We start from the raw sequence: 25,105 nt of genomic DNA, 5'->3' as shown, positions 1-25,105 counted from the left end.
TGAACTGTAGTCATTCTGAGCTACTGGTTCAGTTACTGGTGCTTAGAGTGGACACAATGAACTCTCATCTGTTGTTCTTAAATGAAATGCTAATGGTATGGTTTTTTTTTTTAAAGAAAATTGTGAAAAGGAAGAAATTTTTTGCATTTCCCATTAATTTACAAGCTAGATCTGCTGTCAAGACAAGGGGTTGAAATCTGGTGTCTTATGTAAAGAATAATTGCAGAATCGTTTGATTATAAAAGCCATGAGAGGTAATGGTAGATATATATTGCCTATTAATTTAGTATGTGAAATGATAACATTCATTTTAATGATCTTGGACTAGTAATACATGAATAAAATACCAGTAGAAACAAAGATAATTACAGTTTCTAGGAGTGTAGTAGTGAAAAGTTGTGCAACATTTTGTAATTACTTTTATGTCCTGCTCTCATTGTTTCTGGTAGGGAAAACATCTGGCTGAAATGACCATTTCACTTTTGCCTTTTTTAGGCTGATGAGCAAGCCATGCTAGAAGATACACTGGTTGCACTGTTTGACTTGGAAAAAGTTACTTTTTATTTCAGACAGTCAGAGCCAGAACCCCTAGTTGCAAGTGAGTACCTATAATTAATATCTGGTCTTTATAGTTCAGAAACATTTTCTGTATTTGTAACATTTTACTCTTGGAACATTACCTTCCCACAGGGAATATTATGTGATTTGGGATTATGGAGAATTAGTAAATCTGTAGTGCTCCTAATATTCCTAAATGTCCTGAAATACAACTAACATCAGTGACAATGCAGAATCAATATCTGGTAATGTCAGTGACCTTGGGGGTCAAAACTGTTTGCTTAACTGAATTTCCCATTTGGGAGTATGTGACTGCATCAGGAAAGTCCCTGGAAGATCTAGTTGTTATTGAAGAGTTATGTGCAAAATAAGCTTGAAGGTCTTAAAAGAGAAGTGCCATTAAGCTGATGCGGAGAAGCGTAAAAACCATTTTGTTTTCTCATCTGAAAGACAAAGTAGATCTTGGAAGAGTTCCGTGAAAGGAGATGGCAAACAGCATTAGCATAGCTTTGAATTATGCAAGTAACTTCCTCTTGGAAAACATGGTGGTGCAGACGATCAGGGTCCTGAACCCTGTCTCACAATGTTTGTGCAGCTCACAGGAAGTGTGTCTTTGCATTCTTCTGTTTATATCCTTCACTTGTTTTCTGCCACTCCTTTATTAATATGTTTTCAGCCAGTAGAGATTTTCCTGCAGTGAACTTTTGTTTAGTGAGCAGAAAGCCCTCATTTTTCCCTGAGTCTTGTAACTCCCCTGGGAAGGGAGGAAAGCATGTCTGCTTCACATCAAGCTTTTCCAAAGCAATTCCCTTGCCGCATTGAGACCACACATGAGAGAACTTCTGCAGTAACCAAAACCAGAACACACGAAGCTCCTCCACAGGGCTGCCTGTGCTCTAAGGAATTCAGTAGTGCAGAGCTGGTAGTCAGGTTGGAATTAGCGTATACAGGACCATATATATTTCTGTATAATTCAAGTAAGAACCATGTGTTTGTTTTCAAAAGAAACCCTGCCAAGCCAGGTAATAGAATGGAACCAGAGTTATAGGGCCTCTTGATGGGGATTTAACCCTATGCCTATGTTATGAACTATTCCTATTGCTAAATCTTCCAACTGAGGTGTCTGTGCTAAAACAGAGATAAATGAAAGTCTGTGTGTTCTAGGATTGTGATAAATCCCGTCTTTCCTTTTTATTTGTTTCCTTATTTGGTTTATTAATCCTGACTGTGGTTACATAAGACTAGGAACCGGTAAATTAGGTTTTTTTTCCCATTAATGATTCTGCATAATCAATAAAATAAAGTCTTATTAGAAAAAATTGTGAGAAATCTGGGTGGGTTTTTTTTTTTTAATCTTTTCCTTTTAGGTATAAGATAACTTATGCACACAGTGTAAAAACTTCATAACAATTTTATTAACACAAATCACTAAATTTTATTGTTACTGCTTTCAGCTTGGAGACCTATGAATGGAAACTTAAACAGGAAATATATACAAAGCTTAAATTGAAATAAACTGACTTCCTCTAAGAGATTCAGCTAAATGGAAAATTTTCATCAGCTTATGCTAAAGCTCATCACATGTTAGTCATCTTGCATAATACACTTAATGTATGCTGGGGAATAACTGTAACAGCAAAATGATTCCTTTAGTTGCCCTAAACTCTACACCAGTTGGTGTGTTATGACATTTAGCTTGTCAAAGTGTAGTGAAATATGCTCTTCCAATTTTATCTATTCTACCATAACACATTGGTTTTCTTAGTTGAGTCTTGATTTTTAATAATAATTTAATGAATATGCTGTTAGCTACTGTATATTTACTTGTGGCCTGTTCAACACAAGTCAGGAAAATCTGACTGTATATCAAACTATCATGCACCAGAGGAAGACTTGTGAAATATGGATAAAGGTACCCTTGCAGTGATTTTAAACTGTGTGCATAGATGTTTCTTCAGAATTACAGGGAATACAAGTAGCATGTTGCCAACAACATTACTTTCTTAGTACTTTTGCTGTCATTGACAGGCTGGCAAAGATGACAGTCGCTGCTTTTCTGTTTATCTACTTTCTGATAATGGGTAGGCCAGAAGTGACCACAGCAACACTGAGGATAGTGTAAAATACATCACCTACTAGTTTTGCGTCTGCAGTGATTTTTATCTAACAGCTTCTGGAAAAGGATGTGTCATTGCTTTTAATGAAATAGTAACACTGATTGTATTCTTAGATGTACCGATTACATACCAAGCAGAAGGAAACCGGCAGACCCTGAAGGTCTACTTCTACCTTGATAGTTACCATTTTGAACAGCTTCCTCAAAGGCTGAAGAATGGAGGGGGATTTAAAATCCACCCAGTACTTTTTTCACAAGGTAATTTGAGTTTTAATCCTCCCAGTTCTTTCACATAATATTTAATGCTCTTTAAAACTCTACTTAATCACTCTGATTTAAATTCTTTGTAACTATAAGGGTACAATGCTTATATTTAAATATGTTTTTTAATGTGGGCATTTACTGAGAACTTTGAATTAAAATATGAATTTGCTGAGATTTGTGATTAAAAAATAAAGGCAGGTGTATACATTTATCAGTTTATGCCTGTTATACGCTTCCAACACCAGAGTATGACTCTTCTTTCATCAATATTGTTTTTTCTTTGTAGACATTAGTGGGCAATATTTAGACCATGAAACTTGCTTTTAAAACTGTTTTGCATTCCAAATGCTATCATGAACTTTTCCTGTTACTTCAAATTTAAGGACTAAATTGTTATCCGGTGAGATTTTTGTCTCTTTAGAATGTTATGAAGACTTCAGTAATATTTTCAGGTTTTTGTAGTTATGACTGCAGATGTTACTGAAATGTTAAATGGTGGTGTGGATGCTCAGAGTTCATAAGTTGCGGTCAGCTTGCATTAGCTGCAGTGTCATTGTAGTCATCAGGAGCATGGAGTTTGATTCACTGAAATCGTGAATGCGAAGTGCTGACTGCCTTGACCTGCCTTTGATTTTGGAAGGAGCTGAAGGTACTTCAGACCTTACTTCCTGGGTCTGTGTGGAACAGGGAGAAGTCAGCATACAAATTAAGGTTTTGAGGAGGGTTTAGTCTCTGACAGACAAGGAGGATGTAGAAGGAAATAGCAAACAGTAAAATACACAAAGAAGAAATAGCCAAACTTACTGTAAACTCAAGCATATGGTTCGTTAAAAGTAAGACCCATGGAGTCTGTTTTTTTTTTAACAAAGTAATGTAAAGTCCGACTTCAGTTGATTTCTTTTGAGCAGATTGTTTTCAGTCATAGTGGGAAATTAGAATACAGAGCAGGAGACACCTTTCAGTAAAGGAGACAAAAAGGCTCATGAAAAAGAACAGAAAATAACCTTGGTTCAGATGAAATCCTGGAAACATTATTTTATTTTTTTTTTTTAGATTTGGGAGGGAATGCAGCATGCTACAGAATTGATTTTGCAGATTATTTTCCTTTTCTGTTTCCAGAAGCCCCAGATATTTGAGTCTTAGGATAAACATCTTTGTAGTCAGCTAAAGGAAAAGAGCAAAGATTCTTTCAGATGTTATATCTGCTTAATAATTTTCAGTGATACAGAATATTTTTTCTTTCTTCCTCAAACAAAATGTTTTTGAGTTTCAACGATCCCCCTCCAAAATGTCCATTATACTCCAAGAATAAGAAATCCTGGATAAGAAGAAATCCTGGATAAGCGATGGGTTGTAGTAGTAGGGGACTCTACACTGAAAAGGACAGAAGCACTTGTCTGGCATCCAGACCCCATCTCAAGGGAGGTATGCTGCCTACCAGGGTCACGGATCAGGGATGTGGCAGAGAGGCTGCCTGCTCTAGTAAGTCCCACGGACTATTACCCACTCCTGGTGATACATGTGGGTGCTAGGGATAGTAGTAGCCTGGGGAACATAAAGAAGGACTACAGAGCCCTGGGGGAGGTGGTTAGGGGCTCTGGAGCTCAGATGTCTTTTCATCAATTCTCCAGGATACAGGGGAGGACCTCAAAAAAGCTAGGAGGATTGGCCAGGTTAATAACTGGTTAAAAGGGTGGTGTCATAGTCAGGGGTTTGGGTGTCTTGAACACGGGACCCAAGTTTGTAGGCCAGGTCTAGTGGAGGCTGGTGGAGCTGGTCTGATAAAGAAGGGAAAGAGCAGTTTTGGTAGGAGGCTTGCCAGACTGGTCAAGGAGGCTTTAAACTAGATGTGTTGGGGGAGGGGGGCATCATTCCATCCCAACACACCCAGTCAGTTGCCAGAACCTATAATAAAGCTCGGAGCAATGTAGAGATATTGCAGCTGCTCCAGCCAGTGAGCTGGCTTCAGCTGGAGCTTGGCTCAGATGCCTCTATACAAATGCCCGTAGCATGGGGAACAAACAAGAGGAATTAGAGATGTGTGCACGTCTACAGGGGTATGATATAACAGGCATCACAGAAACATGGTGGGATGGCTCCTGTGACTGGAGTGTTGGAATGGAAGGTTACAGGCTCTTTAGAAAAGACAGGCCTGGCAGGCGGGGAGGGGGAGTTGCCCTTTATGTTAGGGATAGGCTGGAGAGTATGGAACTCTGTCTGGGGACAGGTGAGCAGTTAACAGAGAGTTTGTGGGTCAGGGTTAAAGGGAGAACAGCTATGGGAGACATTACTGTGGGGGTCTGTACAGACCACCTGATCAAGGAGAACCTGTGGATGAAGCACTCTACAGACAGATAGGAAAAGCCTCACGCTCACAGGCCCTTGTTCTCATGGGTGACTTCAACCACCCTGACATCTGTTGGAACAACAGTACGGCCCGGCACAACCAATCCAGGAGGTTCCTTGATTGTGTAGAAAACAACTCCTTCTGCAAGTAATAGAGGAACCGACAAGGAGAGGTGCCATGCTTGACCTCGTGCTCACCAACAGGGAAGGGCTGGTTGGAAATGTGACACTCCAGGGCAGCCTTGGATGCAGCAATCATGAGATGCTCAAATTTGAGATCCTCAGGACAGTGAGAAGAGCGTGCAGCAAGCTCACTGCCCTGGACATCAAAAGAGCAGACTTTGGCCTCTTCAGGAACCTGCTTCGGAAGGTTCCATGGGATACAGCCCTAGAGGGCAGGGGGGCCCAAGACTCTTGGTTGATATTCAAGGATCACCTGCTACAAGCTCAGGAGTGTTGCATCCCAACCGGAAGGAAGCGCAGGAGGAGGGCCAGGAGACCTCCTTGGATGGATAAGGAGCTGCTGAGGAAAATTCAAATGAAAAAAGAGGCTTATAAAAAGTGGAAGCAAGGACAGGTGGCATGGGAAGAGTACAGGGATGTTGTCTGGGAAGCTAGGGACCAGGTTAGGAAAGCTAAGGCCCAGTTAGAATTAAAGTTAGCTAGAGGTATTAAAGATAACAGGAAGGGATTCTACAAGTACATAGCAAATGAAAGACAAGGGAGAATGTAGGCCCCCTCAGGAAGCTCTCAGGAGAACTGGCTACACAGGATTTGGAGAAGGCTGAGGTTCTGAGTGACTTCTTTGCCTCGGTCTTCACTGGCAAAGGCTCTGACCACACCACCCAAGTATTGGAAGGCAGATGCAGGGACTGTGAGAATGAAGACCTTGGGCCCACTGTAGGAGAGGAACTGGTTCGAGACCATCTTAAAAATCTGAATGTGTACAAGTCCGTGGGTCCTGATGAGATCCATCTGCGGGTCCTGAAGGAGCTGGTGAATGAAGTTGCGAAGCCACTGGCCATCATATTTGAAAAATCATGGCAGTCAGGTGAAGTTCCCTATGACTGGAAAAAGGGAAATATAACCCCCATTTTCAAGAAGGGGAAAATGGATGACCCAGGGAATTACAGACCAGTCAGTCTCACCTCTGTGCCTGGCAAAATCTTGGAGCAGATTCTCCTGGAAGGCATGCTAAGGCACATGAAAAACAACAAGGTGCTTGGTGACAGCCAGCATGGCTTCACTAAGGGGAAATCCTGCCTGACCAATTTGGTGGGCTTCTATGATGGGGCTACAGAACTGATGGACAGGGGTAGAGCAGTTGATGTCATCTACCTGGACTTGTGTAAAGCGTTCGACACTCTCCACATGACATCCTTGTCTCTAAATTGGAGCGACATTAATTTGATGGATGGACCACTCAGTGGATAAAGAACTGACTGGATGGCCACATGCAAAGAGTTGTGGTCAATGGCTCAATGTCCGGCTGGAGACCAGTAGCGAGTGGTGTCCCTCAGGGATCGGTGTTGGGACCAGTCTTGTTCTACATCCTTGTTGGTGACATGGACAGTGGGATTGAGTGTGCCCTCAGCAAGTTTGCTGATGACACCAAGCTGTGTGGTTCGGTTGATACCCTGGAGGGAAGGAATGCCATCCAGAGGGACCCTGACACGCTTGTGAGGTGGGCTGATGCCAACTTCATGAAGTTTAACCATGCCAAGTGCAAGGTCCTACACCTGGGTGGGAGCAATCCCAAGCACAGCTACAGGTTGGGCAGAGAAGAGATTCAGAGCAGCCCTGTGGAGAAGGACATGGGGGTGTTGGTTGATGAGAAACTTAACGTGAGCCGGCAGTGTGCACTCACAGCCCAGAAAGCCAACCATATCCTGGGCTGCATCAAAAGGAGCGTGACCAGCAGCTCAAAGGAGGTGATCCTGCCCCTCTGCTCTGCTCATGTGAGACCTCATTTGGAGTACTGTGTGCAGTTCTGGTGTCCTCAACATAAAAAGGACATGGAACTGTTGGAACAAGTCCAGAGCAGGGCCACGAGGATGATCAGGGGACTGGAGCACCTCCTGTATGAAGACAGGCTGAGAAGGTTGGGGCTGTTCAGCCTGGAGAAGAGAAGGCTGCATGGAGACCTCATAGCAACCTTCCAGTATCTGAAGGGGGCCTATAGGGATGCTGGAGAGGGACTCTTCATTAGAGACTGTAGTGATAGGACAAGTGGTAACGGGTTAAAACTTAAACAGGTGAAGTTTAGATGGGCTATAAGGAGGAAATTCTTTCCTGTTAGGGTGGTGAGGCACTGGAATGGGTTTCCCAGGGAGGCTGTGAATGCCCCATCCCTGGCAGTGTTCAAGACCAGGCTGGATGAGGCCTTGGGTGATATGATTTAGCGTAAGGTGTCCCTGCCCATGGCAGGGGGGTTGGAACTAGATGATCTTAAGATCCTTTCCAACCCTAACTATTTTATGATTCTAAATCCTAGTGTTTAATCAGGATTCTATTTTTTACTTCTTTTCTGTGAGGCTGAGCTGCCATCGAACTAAGATCCCCATCTTTGACTGAAATTTATTAGCAACAAATGTAGAAATCTGTAAATTTCTCTGTGAAGTGAATTCTTGCTTCCTAGACTTAACAGAGCTAAGCTGTTTCCTGCCTAAAAAACAGTGGTTAGTGATATTTTCAAATGGAGTGTTTTGAAAATCATGTTTTTGGAATGCATTATCCAAGAGACACGTCAGTGAACATCAGTCTGTTTCTCTCTGTGTTACTTTATTTTGTGTTGCATAGCTCCATGCCTAAAATTACAACTCTATATGTTTGTAGGAATGACAGTGCAGACATTTTAAGTTTTAAAATGTTGACCCAGGCCTAAAATTACATATCCATCTACTTGTAAAAAATATTTTGTACAACAGTATGCTTAAGTGTATGCATTCAAAAGGGTCCTGATTTGTAGGCCTCAACATATTCCAAGTATGTTGAGATACCGCTCTTGGTGCTCAGATTTCTCTATTTCCTACATTAGCATTGAGATCTCATCAATAAATAAGCTTAATTAAAAGCCATTAACAATAAAATTTAATTTAATTTAAATTGCTACTTAGTCTCTTAATAATGTTAGGGTTTTAATTTTTTAAATTTTTCACAGTATACTAGAATAATTCAGACTGGAAGGGACCTCTAGAGGCCTCTAATCCAGGCTCACATCCCTCAGCCTCTCCTCACAGAGTGTGTGCTCCAGCCCATGACCATCTTGATGACCTCTGCTCAACAAGTTGCTTCAGTTGATCAACACCTTTTGTATACTATGGAACCCAATACTAGACACAGTATTTAAGGTGCTATCTAATGAGCTCATTTAAGTAAAGTGAGGACGAGCACTTCTTTCAGTCTACTGGCCATGCTTACATCAATACAATTTAGGATGGTCTGGGCCTTCTTGGTTGCCAGCTTGGTTGCAACACTGCAGGCTGATGTTCAATTTGCTGTCTAACTACTCTTTGAACCTACCCATCCTTCCAGTTTTTTTTTCCCCATTCAGTTGCCTGTGCATTCAGACCATAATATCCTAACTCGGATTCAAGAATACCACAAAAGACATGTTTGTCTAATATATTAGGTAGAAGAACGTTAAACCCTTCAAAAGAGGAGAGCCAAAGCTCTCACTGCCAACGCCTGTGAACATGACCCCTGCTGTGCCTGCAAATGCAGAACTGTGTGCTCCAGCCAGTCCCAACAGATGGCTGAGTTTCCTGGTTGGGTAATCTTATTGGATGAAACCAACTGTATGCCAGTAAAATAAGCACTATGGTTTATCAAGTTAGTTTGCACTAAGATGCTATTACAAATGGAGTTCAGTGGATATATTTGTATGGGCTTTCTGGTGTGTGACTTAGCCCCAAGGAAGTTAAGAAGCAAGTCTCACTGTTGAAATTGAATATTTTTTGCACAAAAGTAGAATTACAAACTCCAAAAATACATAAGGGGAGTGCAACTCAATTTGCATGTTCTTTTCCAATGAATGAATTATTTATTAACTGGTCATATTAAGCAGTACAAGCAGAATTAATATTCTTTGTGCAGCTCAAGCTGTAAGACAGCAGCATGTTTCCATCAGATCTCTGCTTATTGCTTGCATTTTCTGATAGGGTGATGACTTCTTAGAATGTGTATGGATTATTAAAGTAGCAATATTCCTAATTGTAAAATCTTTAATGCTTCTCCCTAAAAAATGATTTTACCAGGAGCCTGTGTTTTATGTTATAATAACCTCTTAATGTGAAGATGTTGATTTTTCCAGTCCAGAGTTTCTTGAAAACATTTCAAATGCCTGATTTGACTTAGCTAAAGAAAAGGTTAAACTTCCCTGAGTATGTAAAGTAAAGGGGCTGGGGGAATGTGTTTTTTTGTTTGTTTTTTTTTGTTTGTTTGTTTTTGTGTTTTTGTGTTTTAAAACTGTTGCTGGGAAGAGCATCCCAAAATGGAATTTCTTCCATAGTGCATTTATTTCTTCCTTCTTTTAATTTCTGTGCAATGACTGTATGAGAAGGACATACAGTCCTTCCTTTAATGGAAGTCTTTGTTTAGTTCCTGAATTCTTGTAGCAATATTCATCCTCGCTTTAGTGCAGTGAATATCACTAAGGTGGACATAGTTTAGTATTTGACTTTAGAAAGTTACCTGATTCCTGAGAAATGAGCTTGTAGGGCATTTTTGGAGATCCAGAGAAGTTTGATTTGACAGAGAAGTTTGATTTGACATTATCAGTGGAATAACTAGAGGTTGAGGTGCTCCACATCTCCTCACATCAAGCTGCATAAGAAGTTGTTAGGTGAAAGGTTACTCTGAAGAAGTCATTAGGTGAAAGTTTAGGTTACTCTGTGAAAGTAGCTGGTATATTGATCTTTTATTTCCTTTACCCCAGCTCATTCTACTGTTTTCTCACAGGATGTATTAGAACTAGAACTCACATTCACATTCACAGGGCAGGAGTACTTTTATTAGAGCAATGGAACCCAAGCTAGTGCTCTCCTTTCTGTTTTCCACAGGGCAAGAAATACATTTTTTCTTGCAAATGGAATCTTAAAGAGAGTGCTGTATGAATCTGACAATGTTCGTATCTCAACTCAGCTACCCACAGTGGGGTCACAGCCTCAAGGTTAAAAAGTAATTCAGTAGTGTGTGAACAAAGCTACACAGAAGGTGAATGCTAAATATTTAATACTGCTTTTTCTCTTCTCCATTCTCCTTTCCCTTTTCCCAGCACTGGAGAGCATGGAAGGATATTATTACAGAGACAGTGTCTCAGTAGAAGAATTTCAAGCTCAGATTAATGCAGCCTCACTAGAAAAAGTCAAGCAGTACAACCAGAAACTACGGTGGGTAATAAACCAACATTCCTGAGATTAGTTTACCATAATCTGCTTTTCAGCTCAGTTTCTATGAAACATCTTTAAACTGAAGTGCATTGCATGGTGGTTGTTTTTTGGTGCATGATTGAATAAGATCCAAGATTCATGGTTCCGACTTTTTTGATTTCTTCACTGGTAAGTTACTTTTAAAGAATAGCTTTACCATGAAAGTTATAGCTGTAAATGCCTCCAGGTTGTTGTACATCACAAATGGAGTATTAAAATTGCTAAACATTACAGAATACCATATTTACCCAACATCTACAGACTGGGATTTAGAAAATAGTCTTGTTTTTCTCAAAGCTGAGCGTCTTCCTCCCCACTTGCCACCAGACTAATGGGAACATAAACATATTTGGATACTCGCATCACATGTGGATATGGGTTACAGAGTTCATTCTTGCCAATGTATATAAAGATTATGAAGCTCTGTATTTCAGTAAATATTTCATTAAGAAGTTGCACATAAAGACAGAATTCTAGTATACAAAGTAATCAATTACTTATGAAGTGAAATAATGAAGGGGTGTACATAGACTGCTCTTGCATCTCACTGTATTTGTGAAAAACATCAGAGTACACTTATTTGCATGTGAATTGAAGAAAAAGAGTGTAAAGGAGTGCAGCAAAATAATTTTTAAAATTCTTGAATAGATGGAAACACTATGATTTAACTAGAATGGTTAGGTCGCTTTCAAAAGCAGCAGAGAACAGGAGTTAAATGAGAAAAAGAGGCTAAGGACAGTAGAGAAAGAGAAGGAGAATGACTGTCTTTTTCCAGTTCCTTAACCTGTTGGCCCACTGACTCCTGGTTTTGGAAGATTTTCTTCATGGATCTTGGAAAAGTATTTCTCTAATATGTTATCAGTGCAGTGGACTCCCTGGATTCTGTTTTAATCTAAGCAGTACTATAGCAAAAGTGATTCTAAAGCCATTTGTATTCAGTGAGTAAAATGTATTTCATTTTTTGTGACATCTGTCAGTGCACTTCTATGTTAATGACAAAGGCAGTATTTAGTCTGTTTCCCATATTGTATTAGTACTTCCTATTTGGGGAAAAAAAGTTCATCCTGAGTATTAATTTTAGAAGGCTTATGTTATAAATCAGTTTTACAGAAAGCTTTGGTCATGTCAGTATTTGGTTTAGATGAATTCAGCTAGTGTTGGAAAGAAATTTCTATCAGTTGGGCAAGGAAAATCTTTTATGCTGGTTTTTCTATGAATAGGCCCAGTTTAGTCACCATGAAAATCCTTAAAAGGAGTTCTTCTTGACTTTATGCTCTAGTGTTCCCTGACCTTGCTTACCTTGTGCATTAGGATCTCCATTCATGCTGTGGCTCTAATGAGGCACATTCCTCATATGGTGGTGTGACTCACAGCTCTGATTAGTTGGTAACCTCCAAGACCTAGTTTTGTGGAAAGCTACTATGAAAAGGTTAGCAGTCAACAAAAATTACCATGGATAACTCTGTCCAGTCACAAGAACAGGAAAACTCTGGAATTTTTTTTTCCAGCCATCTAATGTCTGGTGAGAACATTCAGTAATTGATTTCTTAATTGTTTTTGTTTGCGTTGCGGTGAACTCTACCCATTTCTTAAATGAGGCACAAACAGCTTCAGAAATTCAGTGACATAGTGTGAAGAGAAAAAACAGAAAAGCAGATGCTTCGTTCTTGTTCTGCCATTTAGCCTGTGTAGGTGTTTGGCCAGGAGAATCTAATAAAGTAACTACAGCAGCAAAAGATATTAACATTTAGATAATTGCTCTAAAGAAGAACAAAAAAGGAAATTGAATATTCCCTGGAAACATACTCAATGCAATAATGCTATCTTAAACACTTCACCTGGAAGAAATCCTCCTCAGAACCACCTAATCAGTAATAAAGTAAGTCATTTAAGACACAACTCATAACCCATTTTTTCTCAATAGAAAAGGAATGCATTGCTTGCTTCTTAAATGACAACCTAATGACCATCTGACAATCCTTCCATTGCTACAGCAGCGGAAAGCAAATGGGAGCAGCAGCAAAGGAAAAAGTAGTAGGAAAAGAGGATGGGGACTAGTGGGAATGAAATGATTGGCTGGCACTGACACTGCAGCCAAGCCATCTGTTGCTAAGAACTCTTGATACAAGTTCATCTTCTCTTATTCCTAATGCATTTAGATAATAATGCTCTAATAAATAAAATATGAAACAGGTGAGACCACTTTGTGCAGGGTCCTGCTTACAGAGATGTTGGCCTAAATTGGGATGTGCCCGAGCAAAATAGTAAAATTAAAAATGAGTAATATCTTTGCTCAGCTACCTCTTAATTTCTTGTGGGAAAGTCTTATTAAAGTCTGAGTATATAGATAGTTTTTGAGGTATGTGGTCTTTTGGGTGACAGATCGGATACTGATGTGTGCCTTAAAAGAATCCATTTACAAATAATTTATTTGAATGAATCAAAAGATGTATTAGTAAGTTTTTAGTGCATTTCAGGAAGGATAACTTTTATCCATCATATAAAGTCAAGAAGACAAATCCTTGCTTTTATTGCAAAATTCTTTCATAACTGTGGAACTGTGAACAGATTTTCCACAGTATCAGAAATGATACAATAAATCCAGGTGCAGAATTGTCCTCCTTGACATTGATTTGAGCATCATAAGAGCTTCTGTCTTTCATGGTTCTTGCTTTGGGGCTTTTGAAATACTACCTCAACTATGAAACAGTAATGATAAGATCATCAGTTTTATAAGAATGCATGCAAGACAGTTGAAAATCAGTTACAGAATTTCATGCTTATGTGGAATGGAAAATGTCCCTTCATCTTCTGTAATAAGCTTAACCCTAACTATTTCAGACTAGTTTATAATGTAGGGGAACTTTTATTCTAAGGCCAGCCAAAGTTTTCTCTACAATTTTTTTTTTGTTGTTTGTTTTGCTACAAATTTTTTTTGCTACAATTCCTGAGTCAACATCCCCTACCCCACATAGGAAGTCCTTTATCGGAATGAAGATGCTATTTAAAAAAACAGACAGCAAAAACTAAACAAACCCAAAACCAAAACCCCAATATATAGCTTATAAAAGTTCTGAAACTGCTGGGAAATCTCCAGCATCTGGCCCACAATTACTCTTAATCATGCTGGATTTCTTTCTCACAGTTCGCCAGGTTTCACTTATTTTTATAATTCACCAATTCTGTTTCCCTGACACTGACAGGGAAAAGAAAAATGCTCCAATTCTGTTCACAAGTTGACCTGGTGCCAGTAGTTGCCAGCAGTGTGAATTTAACCTCATCAAATTGTTTGCTAATGAGAAACGTGCAGTACAACCAGGTGAAAGTAATTAGGTCAGCAAAGATTTTGAAGATCTTTATTACTATGTGTTTGATAGCTCAGCAGTTTTCTTCTAATTTAGAAGAGGACCAGAAGGAGCTTGTATATCTGACTTGCACAGAGGCTGATGTTAATTGAGGCCATTTTGTATTTTCTTTCTTCCTCACGCTTTTCTCCATCTTCCTTCTTTGGTGCTCTTTGCCATTCAAACAGGCTTTTTCCATCCTGAATCAGTCCTTTTGCTTTTACAGACACCAGAGACCGTTTTGCTTCATCAGTGCAGGACAAAATGGTTTTTAGATCTGTAACTACTACAAATGCTGATAGGAATAGTAAAGACACACAAATGCACTATATTTACTTGAACTGCTTGAGTGGTTTAAGTATTCTCTTGCAAATCTTGAGTCATCTATGTAATTGTAGAAACATGAGAATGAACTTGAATTGTAATTTTTGCAGCATCAGTTCTTTAAGAATGACTTAGTTAAAATACATTATGTCTTTTGGATATGATTTTTATATTTGGTAAAGGTTTCTTCCCTGCAGAGTGACATTCAGTATGGTAGTTATTACACTGCATAGAAATAAATCTTCCCGACATTACTGCAACCAAAGTTTTGGTTCCAATGTAGCCAGCTGGAAGCTCGGACAGACCCTGACAAGCAGGTTAGCTGAATGGCCATAACTCAGCAAATCCTTGGACTGAATAGTGAGTTTAAGATAAAACAGTCGGGTATGAGGACAGTTTTTATCATCAGAGAAATCAGGTTTTGGATTAGCTTCCTGCAAGAAGTAAGCTGTTTTTTAAATGCACCTTGATGAGCGTGGGGATGAAAACTTCTGTAATGTTTGCCCAACTTATCAGAGGTTTGGACTTTCAGCCTACAGTAGTAGGGGAAGCTTGCTCTTCTAGTCTTCCTTTCTCTGTGTGTATTTGGCATTTTATCAGATTAGTCTTTTTTTCTTCTTTTGTCTGTGAATTCTCTTTCTGGGAAAATGGTGGGTACCTCCTATACATTCTATTAAAATGCAATTTTCTACAGGTATTCTTGGTTAGCTTCTTAATAAGAAAAGTTCAGGCAGATCTACTCTTTAAGAGTTTTCTTTCTGCACGTCTGTGCACAAAATGGATGTATTTCAAAGGAAGAGAGGATTGTCAGGGCACAGGTCATTCAGTGGGGTGCAGGGATGTGGCTGTACCAAGTGTGTTTCAAGGTTCTGGGCTCTGCAGTATGCTTTGCTGCACATCAGTATACCTGTTTGGATTCCAAAATCATCTATGCAGACTATTTTTAGCTGATGAGAAATTAGTGAAATCACTGGCTTTTAGATTCATAAGCATTTTTAATGCTTCTTCAGCACCTGTGCTTGCATTTAGACATCCAAACACCTTTAAAATTTGGTTTCCAGTGTTGTGGTGGCTTGGTTTGGGAATATTCAGAGGGAAATAAGCACAATAATAAATGAAGTTGAAGTTAGGAGAGCTCTGCTTTCCTACTCCTTTTCTTTCAACTGCAGCATGGTGTTTTCTTGTAAAACCTCTGACTGTATGATGACCCAGTTCTTCACTCCAAAGATAAGCTCACGCTGTGGGAAAGACAGCTGAGGATTGCTCTCCATCCCTGCCACTGGTGTGGGTGCTAATTACCACTGTGTAGTAATTAACTTGTCTGTGCATCAATAGAGAAAGAACGTCTGGAAAAAATGTTCCTTCCTTCCTGCCTCTCATTCTGTGTGATTTGGAACTATTCTTTGAAGTCAGCTGTGTCCAGGGTTATTGGCCGCTACTTTTGTAGTCTGTTCTAGAGCCATAATAGAAGAAAAACTAAAGAAAGCAGTAAAGGGAAAAGGCCATTTTTTTTTTGCATTTTTTGCGGTTGTGGTTTTGTGTTTTTTTTAATTTATTTTTTTATTTTTCCCTATGTTGCTGCTTCCTTGGGTATCGTTTTAGGAGGTAAATGCAAGCCTGTTACTCTAAGGAAGCAATTATAATCAGTGAATCTAATGACAAATGATTTAGCTAACTACCCTCATTACATTGAGCATCTGATTACACCGAATGTAATATTTGTCATTTTAAAGTGTTTCATTTACTGTGTAAGTTCAAATAGTTTCTCTGTCTTAAGCCTCCTGTATTTATCTTAAGGCATAAGTAGATCTCCACAGAATGATGGCAAATTCAGTTTAATTCTTTATTCAAGGATGTTATAACCCATGAGGTTTTCATGTTATTGGGTTTTTTTGTTTATTTTTATTTTTAAAAAGACAAGAAAATGAAACTATTTCTGCCTCTAGAATTTATGTAAGTATGGAACAAAATCTGTCTGAGGAATATATCATCTTCTTTATTTATACACATACGTATACACACACAGCAGCCTCTCAAGCTGCAGACTTCTTGGCAGGCTGATGTTTTCTGTATCCTGTATAATTTAGTCAAAGCAGAAAATAGATGTGATGGCACTTACGGCTTCAGGCTAAACTAAAATTCTATAATAGTTACTTTGGTATAAATGAGGTACAATGACATAAAGGATATATCCACTCTAGAGATAGTTAATTACTATGAAAGAAAGAGCTTGTCTGTCTCTAGAACAAACTGATGGGTCCTTAAGGCAATACCTGCATTATCACAAAGGCCAGATCTTATATAAATTCGTTGAATAAATGCATTAAAATCCACCTTAAAGCTGGCAGATTTCTTCCCCCACTGTTTCCACTGGAAAGCTTTTCCAAACCAAATTGCTCATGTGGTTAAGGATCTTTTGCTGTTCGTCCTTGTGCTGCTGTTGTCCTGTGATTTTAGTCTTGCTCTTCTTTCTCTCACGTCTACCTACCTCATTGAGCAACATGTTAATGAGCAACATTAATGGTATTTGTCATTGCCATCAAATTCAGAGAGGAGTTTAACTTGAGGAGAGCTGCACGTTCCAGAGAGTGAGTCTGTGAAAATAGTTCCTTTTCTGTATAGTGGGATATTTATAAAGCAGGTGAAAAACCGTTTTCCTATTTTCAATGCTAGGCATTCGATATATTGCTTTGTGTTTAAAAAAAACAACCATAAAACTGGACTGCAATGCTTCATAAACAAATTTATCATGTAGTTTAAAAGACTGTGAAACCTGTAAATGTAATGCCTTTTAGTTTTTTATGATGTAGTTCCAAATGAACTAGATACTCGTGGCTGAACACTTTCCTAAATGCAAAATCTTTATGAAAGAGAGATTGAAAATAAAGCATTCACTCTGAAGGGCATAGCAAGGAAATAATAGCTAAATTTGTCTCCTGATGAACATAATGAGAAGCATTTTAGTTAGAACAGAAATTAAGATTCATTTCATCTAAGTGAAGGAAGAAGAGAGAGCGAAAAGAGAAATCCTGGACAAGTAAATTAAATTTGTCTATCTGGTTTAACAGATACTGCCAGCTGGCCTGAATTTAGGTTTGGGGTTTGTTGTTTTTTTTTTTTTCCTTTCCGGTACTGTGCTATTTCTGTGAGTGTAAAGTCATTGTTTCTTTCGACTTTTCACAAAGTATAATCAGTATTTATTATAGGTAATGTTCTGAAATTGAAAATTATGTGTCTTGATAGACTATGTGTACTGAGTCTTTGCTCACTGAGCGGGGCATCTGGTTGATTCTGCTCTCTTCATCCTCTGCAAATGCAGAGAACGTGTATCTGCAGCGATCGGAGGTGGAGCCTTTTCTTTCACTCCTCATCACTGATAGGAAGCCAGCCCAAGACTACAACTTGTACAGCTTGTAGCTGGACTATAAACCCTGACCACCCAATGACTATTTGGCATATTGTCTTTTTTAACAGCATATTCCATGTCTGGAATATGAGGAGCCAAAAATGAGATGTTTACTGTCTGAAAGGCAAATGTGGAAGCAATTAGTTAGTACTAATGGATTCAGTGTGGATTTGGCTCTATGGATAATGATGGGAGAAGCAAGAAGGCAGCTGTAACTGGTCTGTGGCCCAAAAGCTTCCCTTTCACATGACAAATAGGTTGGTTTCAAGTGATCTTGGAAGCAGATAGAGATTCCTAGAAGAAAAGTGCTTAAAATGTAGTGTGTGAAAAATAGCATTATATAGAGCAAATGGTATTTTTTTTTTCCCTATTTATTTTTGTCATCCACGATTTTCTGTCTTCACATTTCTATGATCCCCTGCTTGTGTGTTTATAAAGGTTTGTGAGTAGAGCTGTGATATACCTGCTGGGTTAGCAGGGCTCTTCCTTTTCAAGCATCCTCTTTAGTTTGCGCCTCAGATACTTGTACTCATCCAAACACAAATTTTCTCAAAATGCCTTCTTTACAGTTGGTGGGAGACCAGTAGTTTAGCCAGGTGCTGCAGGTTTGCACTCTGAAGCACCATCCCCTCTGTTTAAGAGTCCAGTTTCTTAGGAATTTGGTTTTCTGGGGTTGAAAGTCTATGTCCCAGTTGTGCTCCCAGTCTACTTCAGTAAAGCAAACAGTTTCTAAGAAAGCTCTTAAACTTCATTTCTTGAAATTTTCTTAACACCACTCCCCACTTGTCAGTATTTCTGTGTATAACAAAATCTAATTATACTCTTCTCTGTGTATTTTGCTTGTCTCACTTTATAGTCACATTCTCCTCTCCCTAGATTGCACTGTTTCCCACAGTTCTCTTTGCTTACACTTACAACAGAAACTGACAAAAGCTGGCTTGTCACTTTGTACCTGGAATAAGCCAGGAATCATGGAATCATTTAGGTTGGAAAAGACCCTTAAGATCTTCAACTGTTAACCTACCACTGCCACTAACCCATATCCCTAGGCACTGCACCTACGTATCTTTTAAACACATCCAGAGATGGTGACTCAGTCACTTCCCTGGGCAGCCTGTTCCTGTGCTTGACAGCCTTTTTGGTGAAGAAATTTTTTCTAATATCCAACCAAACCTCTCCTGGTACAACTTGAGGCCATTTGCTCTTGTCCTGTTTCTTGTTACTTGAGAGAAGAGAACAACACCCTCCATGCTACAACCTCCTTTCAGGTAGTTATAGAGTGACAAAGTCTCCCCTGAGCCTCCTTTACTCCAGGCTAAACAACCCTCGGCTGTTCCTCATCAGACCTGTGCTCCAGACCCTTCACCAGCTTTGTTGCCCTTCTCTGGACCCGCTCCAGCACCACAGTGTATTCCCTGTAGTGAGGAGCCGAAAACTGAACATAGTCTTCGAGGTGCAGCCTCACCAGAGCTAAGTACAAAGGAAGGGTTTACTGAGTAGCTTACGCATGAAATATGGTAAGCTCAGAGCTCCACGGTGTTAAAATTTTCTGCTCTGCACTTTGGTTTGCACAACAGTTGTGGAAGGTGAGAATTTATCAGGTATGCACTTTGAGGATTTAAAATCATGATACTGTCACGAAGGTTTTCTCATGTCATGATTAAACCTTTCTCTAACTACTAATGACACTGTAGTGATTTTATCACTAACAGATGTTAGGACATCATTTAAAATCACTAGGTCTTAGAATAAGTTGAGATGTTAATTGTACTTGGTAATTTATCATTTATTAAGACTTACCATTTAGTGGAAGAAACGTATCAAACACTTAGATTTATTTTTTTTATGTGTCAGCAAATAGTTTTCTGCTATTGATACTTTGTACTATAGAAACAGTTGAATTTGTGTGTATTATAGATATATAGTTTTATACGGTTTTTATACATAAAAATGTATTTCTAAACTTGCATATTGTATATATGATAAACACACTATACACATGCTCACCTATATAGTTAACAACCAGATGGCACAGTACAGAACTGTTTTTAAAGAAATATCAAAGTATGTGTGCATATATAAGCAAATACATGAAGATATTGTTTATGTCATAAATAGCTGCTCTGTAGATGGAGCTGAAGAATTAGCGACACTAGCTATAACACATCCTGACCCTGTGTCTCTATACTGATGTATCATTTGCCGTGTTTAGCAATCACAGAATAGTTTGGGTTGGAAAGGTCCTTCGAAGCTCCTCTGGTCCAACCCCCCTGCAGTGAGCAGGGACGTCTTCAGCTACATCAGGTTGCTCAGAACCACATCCAGTATGGCCTTAAATGTCTCCAGGGATGGCGCATCCACCACCTCTTTGGAGAACCTGTGCCAGGATTTTATCACCCTCATTGTAAAGAATTTCTTCCTCATGTCCAGCCTGAATCTCCCCTCTTTTAATTTTAAACCATCACCCCTCGTCCTGTCACAGCATGATCTTGAACATCTTGTGATTGATGCAGATCAAGTAGAATTAAATTATATTTCTATCCTCTGTTAAAGACAGTACAAATTTATCTATATGCGTGCCACAGTGATGAAAATATAAAATACTAATTTTTTTCTCTGCTATAACATCAAAGCAAATCCTTTCTCGAGAAAAATCCCCAGCTTGCCTTTATTTAATGCCATAACCCAATTACCTTCCCTATCTCTTTCTCCCCTTCCAATCACTTATTTACTCTTTTTGTATTTTGAAGATGATCAACATTTGGGTTTACACTATTTATTTCCTGCAACAACAAACCAAGCAAGACTAGAAGCTTGGCTTTGTTTGTATTATTTGCATGTACAAAGTTACTCAGGAATCCATGTCTCTGCAGGTTTGGAGCCTCCTTTAAATTCAGTTCTCACTATTTCATATTTTCAGGATTTTACATCTTGGGAATGCAGTCATGATACCTTGTTGAACCCTAAGATGTTTGTTACCTCATTCCAGTGAATTTTTTCTCTGAGACTGACATTATCTGATATTGTTGCTTAGGGGGTACCTTACAAAAGTGGAATACAGCAATAATCCCCTGCAGTTTTAATGCCTTAGATTTTCTACCTTTTTTTTTTTTTTTTTTAAAGCAAGACTTTCCAGCTTTAGCTTAGAGGAATGGTAAGGCAAAACTGGCATTGCATTCGCAGACAAAGAACTATGATTTCATTCTTGTTCATTTCAAATGGACTACAAAATACTGTCCAAATTGGGCGCCATGCCAAGTTTGCCATTAACTTTTCCCATAAAATATGATTAAGGACCTTAACAAGCATTTAGTAATTAAATGAAGTGCTTTGGAAATTTATATGCTGTCCACAGTTTGTCATGTTCTGTAAAATACTGAAGAAATTCTTATGAAAAGCAATGAAAATAAAGCACTTGAGAAACATCTGGGAGTGTTATCTGATGGGGGAGAGGGGGAGATAGTTTCATTTGTAACGGGATGTTTTGATATTTAAAATTAATGTTGTGTGTAGTTGATTTTTGTTTGTTCTTTAGGTTAATGAATAATTGACCGATTTAATGGAGTTATTCCTATAATTGTACATCCCATTCTTGTGTCCATGCTGCTTTATTTTGTACCCTGAGTTGATTATTTTCTGTGTACTCCATTAATGTGTGTACTGTTCTATATTTGGTTTCTGGTTTCATTTAATGCAGCTGAATTTGCTTAAATAACAATCCAAAGAGAGAGAATGGGAGTGCTGAACAGATTTTCCTGTGCCATGGTAGGAAAAAACAGTATAGGCTTTCAGGCTGATAATGGTTCAATGGATGGCAGGGTGATGCTTTGTTTTTTAGCTCTGCTAACAAAGAAAAAGGTTGGACTGCTGCTGCTGAGGAAGCTTTTATGTGCTGTGGCCATTCAAAGTGATTTATGAGTAATTTTCTCTGCAAACCTCTTTTCCTTCCAATAGTCTCCAGCTTCCTCTGACATAAGAGTACATTCTGGATCATTCAAGAGGCTTAATGGAATAACAGAACTAGATTAGCTTTGCTGTGCTTTCTCAGGGGATAAACTCAAACCTTAAATTTGGGAGAAGATGCTTTTCAAAACTGCAAAGCTATAGGAAAGAAAATCTACTGGGATTAAAGGTTCTTGGATTTCTTTTTATCAGCTCATTTATTCCAAATTATTGAAGAATAAAAGGCTATTCAGATCTGCAGTGTTCACCCTTGCCCTTCAAGTATTAACAACATGAATAACTTCTCTCACAGATAAAACCATAAAAAAGGTGGGAGGGCAAATTTTATCTGTGCATGTTATACGAATCAATGTCTTAATGACTGGAGGGTCCAGGTGATTCTGTCATTTGAGAGTTAAGATGCAAGGATGCATTCTTTCCAGTGTTCAGTGCATTTCTCTTCCTGTTTTATTGCAACTGAAATTTGGTTACCACACTCCATAGTTCCTGCCTAGGTCAGCTGTGATCTTTAGTCAGGTCTCCTTGTGCACAGGCAGTGGAGCTGGATCAGTGGAACCTTGAGGTTTCCACTGGGGAATCTGTGTTTTTTTTTTTCTTTTTTTTTTTCTTGCATGTTCCTTAGTTCAGTGGGGTTTCCTCATTTAGTTTTATTTTAACCTTGTTCACAACTGTTGCAGTGGTAGCTGTTGCCTGGTTCTCACTGACTGCCTCATCTAAGCAGGGAAGCCTTTTCAGTTGCTCCAGCAGATTTTAGGAGCTTTTCAACCAGCAGAATGAATTTTGTGATCAGAGAGCCACAGAATGGTTTAGCTTGGAAAGGATCTTTAAAGATCATCTGGTCCAACCCTGATGCCATAGGTAGGGGCAATTTCTGTTTTAATTAAGTGATTCTGCAGAGGCAGAGAAATTGGTCTTATCATAGAAAAATGTAAGATACTTCCTCTGTCTATGAGATGTTTAATGATAGCTCATCTGTGGTGAGCAATTAATTTGTTTATAAGGTAGAAAGAAGAAAAGTCATCTAGGGTTTCTGAGTTGAAGGAGACAGAAAAGCACTGTGCTGCCTGTGTGCTCTTTGCTAAAGCTCTTCCTTTCTGGTGTTGAGTAAGAGCTTTCACTGTTCTAGGGGAGGATAGCATGGAAGCCCTCTGGTCAGAATGTTAGCCTCCTTTGTGCCACACAGAAATTAGCCAACCTTTGTCTTTTAAAACAGCACATTGCATTTGTTCATTTTATAGAAACTTCTTTCTAGTACTGTTCATTGATAAGTGAAAGGTTATAGAAGGAACTGGGAGAATGTGTGTTGATGAACTTTAGTACACAATAGATAAACCCAATACAGTAAGCATGGTTTCTCTATTGCATTTGTGTTCTGCAGGTATATAACAGTTTTCTTCAGCTTTTCCTTCATGCAGTAATTCATTTTCAAAGAAATTGTAAAGAAAGGCAGTTGTTTTACTTGCTCATGCATGCATGACTGAAGGAATTGCAAATGCCAGTTTGCTTGTATGATGCATATTTGCCCCTTGTAGGGTTTTTGCTTTTTTGTTTCTTTTTATATTGTGAGCTTGTGCATATTTTCTCTCTCTGTGATGTGGTTCAGGATTGAGATTCTGGTTTCATATTATTACAATTAAATACAGCTAATATAAAAAAAGTTTATAATGCATTTAGCTGAGGCATTGTTTATGTAAGGCCAAGTTTCCCAAAGTCACTATTAAATCTAGAGAGTTGCCACAAACCTTTTCATGGTGAAAATCTCTTTCAGATCTGGTTTTTCTACTAACTAGACATTAAACTTTTGCACTGTACTGTCAGATGGACAGCTTTTTGTCTCCAGAACAAAAAAATATTTATTACTTTAAAAGAAAGAGGGATAATGGCTATTTACCTATATCTTATCGCTTGACCCTCTGTTAGCATGAAATATAAAAAAAATTAAATGTTAGGATGGTGTCGTAACACTCACATGCATTTTGTTCAGGAGTTTAAGCAACTAACAGGTTTTGCCTTATTATGCTTGTTCTTTCAGGGCATTCTACCTGGATAAGTCAAACTTGCCTCCAAATTCAACATCTAAAGCAGCTTATATAGATAAGGTAAATAACAATGTTAAGTGTCTAATTAAACTTTGCATGTTACACACTGTGTAATCCTTCTCTGAGGCTTTCTTAATTCCATTGAAAAACTGAATTATTTAAAGTGGGGATGGGGCATGGAAAGGAGGAGCTCTCTTGCAATAATTTGTCCCACCTGTGTTTTTAAGGGTATATTGTGCCATGTGGTTCTGTATCAAAAAGGCTGGAGGGTATCAGCGTGTTTGAGAAGAGGAGCCATAGCTTTCATTTCCACTGTGCTTTCAGGGCAGTGCAATTGCTCCAGGAGCATGCAGGGGGTGGAAAGGTAGGGTGGGGGGAGAGCAGGTGCAGGTGGAAATTCTTTGTTCTGAAAACTGGAAGCGCTGTTCCAAATGAAATACTCCTTCAGCATCCTGCTCAGATGGCTTTGTTCTGAACCTCCTCATTTAGGCTTTCTTCAAATGCCTTCATCTTTCTTTAAACCTCTGTGACTGAGAGATCCCAGGGGCTCTGAAAATTCATTTAATGCTCTCTCCTATTGTTGGAGAGTTAATGCCCATATTGCAGCCCAGTAGCAGAGGGGAAAGAAGTTCCTCAGGTCTTGCCTACACTGACTTGGAAGTGATTGAGCTACTGTGCTTGAGGAATACAGTTATCATCATCTGATCCGCATGACAGGCTAAAATTTTATGTTGGTATCATTCAGCATGGGTGTTAAAAGGCTGATAATTCCCTTTTCCTGGATCCATGCTGGGCTGCCTGGGAGGGAAGGAGGACATCCACGGAGGATGCCCCATCCCTGAAAGTGTCCGAGGACTTCTTTATTAGGTGGATCATTTCTTTTCTGTACAGTAATGCTGAGTTTATTTTAAGTCCAGCTACAAAGTTAACTGTTCTTGGTTTGTAGTACGTTTTTGTCACTTCTGTTAATTTATTTTTTCCATGTTGTTAGTCAGGATTAGGAACAAGATATTCGCATAAATAAATGACAGTGTGTCTTATTACAAGCTGATTTTTCAGTGAGTTAATTAACTAGTCTTGGCATCCCTCCTGTATATGCTTATGGGTGTAGGTTGCCTCTTCATGGCTTCCCTTCTTTGGGGAAGTGCTTTGGCAGTACCTTTAACGGAAATGGCAGTCTCTTGAGGTGAAAACACCTCTGTAGGCAGGACTGGGAATGAAACAGGGATGGCAAGAATTTAAAAGTTTGAAAAAGATGTCATAGGTTATGTTACAGAAGACTGCTCTGTATCTATGTTACGGGATTTGGCTTTCAC

General features: G+C 39.0%; 1 protein-coding gene across 3 annotated transcripts in view; it reads left to right on the top strand.

Moving 5' to 3' along the window:
• PREX2 (phosphatidylinositol-3,4,5-trisphosphate dependent Rac exchange factor 2) overlaps window positions 1-25,105 on the top strand; it is a 171,777-nt gene that overhangs the window by 121,911 nt on the left and 24,761 nt on the right. For all 3 annotated transcript variants that reach the window (XM_062633230.1, XM_062633229.1, XM_062633231.1), the window contains 4 exons: window positions 496-598; window positions 2,789-2,932; window positions 10,560-10,674; window positions 23,783-23,849. In XM_062633230.1, coding sequence (XP_062489214.1) covers window positions 496-598; window positions 2,789-2,932; window positions 10,560-10,674; window positions 23,783-23,849 — 429 coding nt within the window. The remainder of the gene's footprint in view (window positions 1-495; window positions 599-2,788; window positions 2,933-10,559; window positions 10,675-23,782; window positions 23,850-25,105) is intronic.

Source organism: Pezoporus occidentalis, unplaced genomic scaffold (genome assembly GCF_034315485.1).
Source record: "Pezoporus occidentalis ecotype Australia unplaced genomic scaffold, CSIRO_AGI_Poc_V1 ctg4, whole genome shotgun sequence".
Lineage (NCBI taxonomy): Eukaryota > Metazoa > Chordata > Aves > Psittaciformes > Psittacidae > Pezoporus > Pezoporus occidentalis.
The sequence above is the reverse complement of the archived record's forward strand: the minus strand, read 5'-3'. Positions and strand labels throughout refer to the sequence as shown.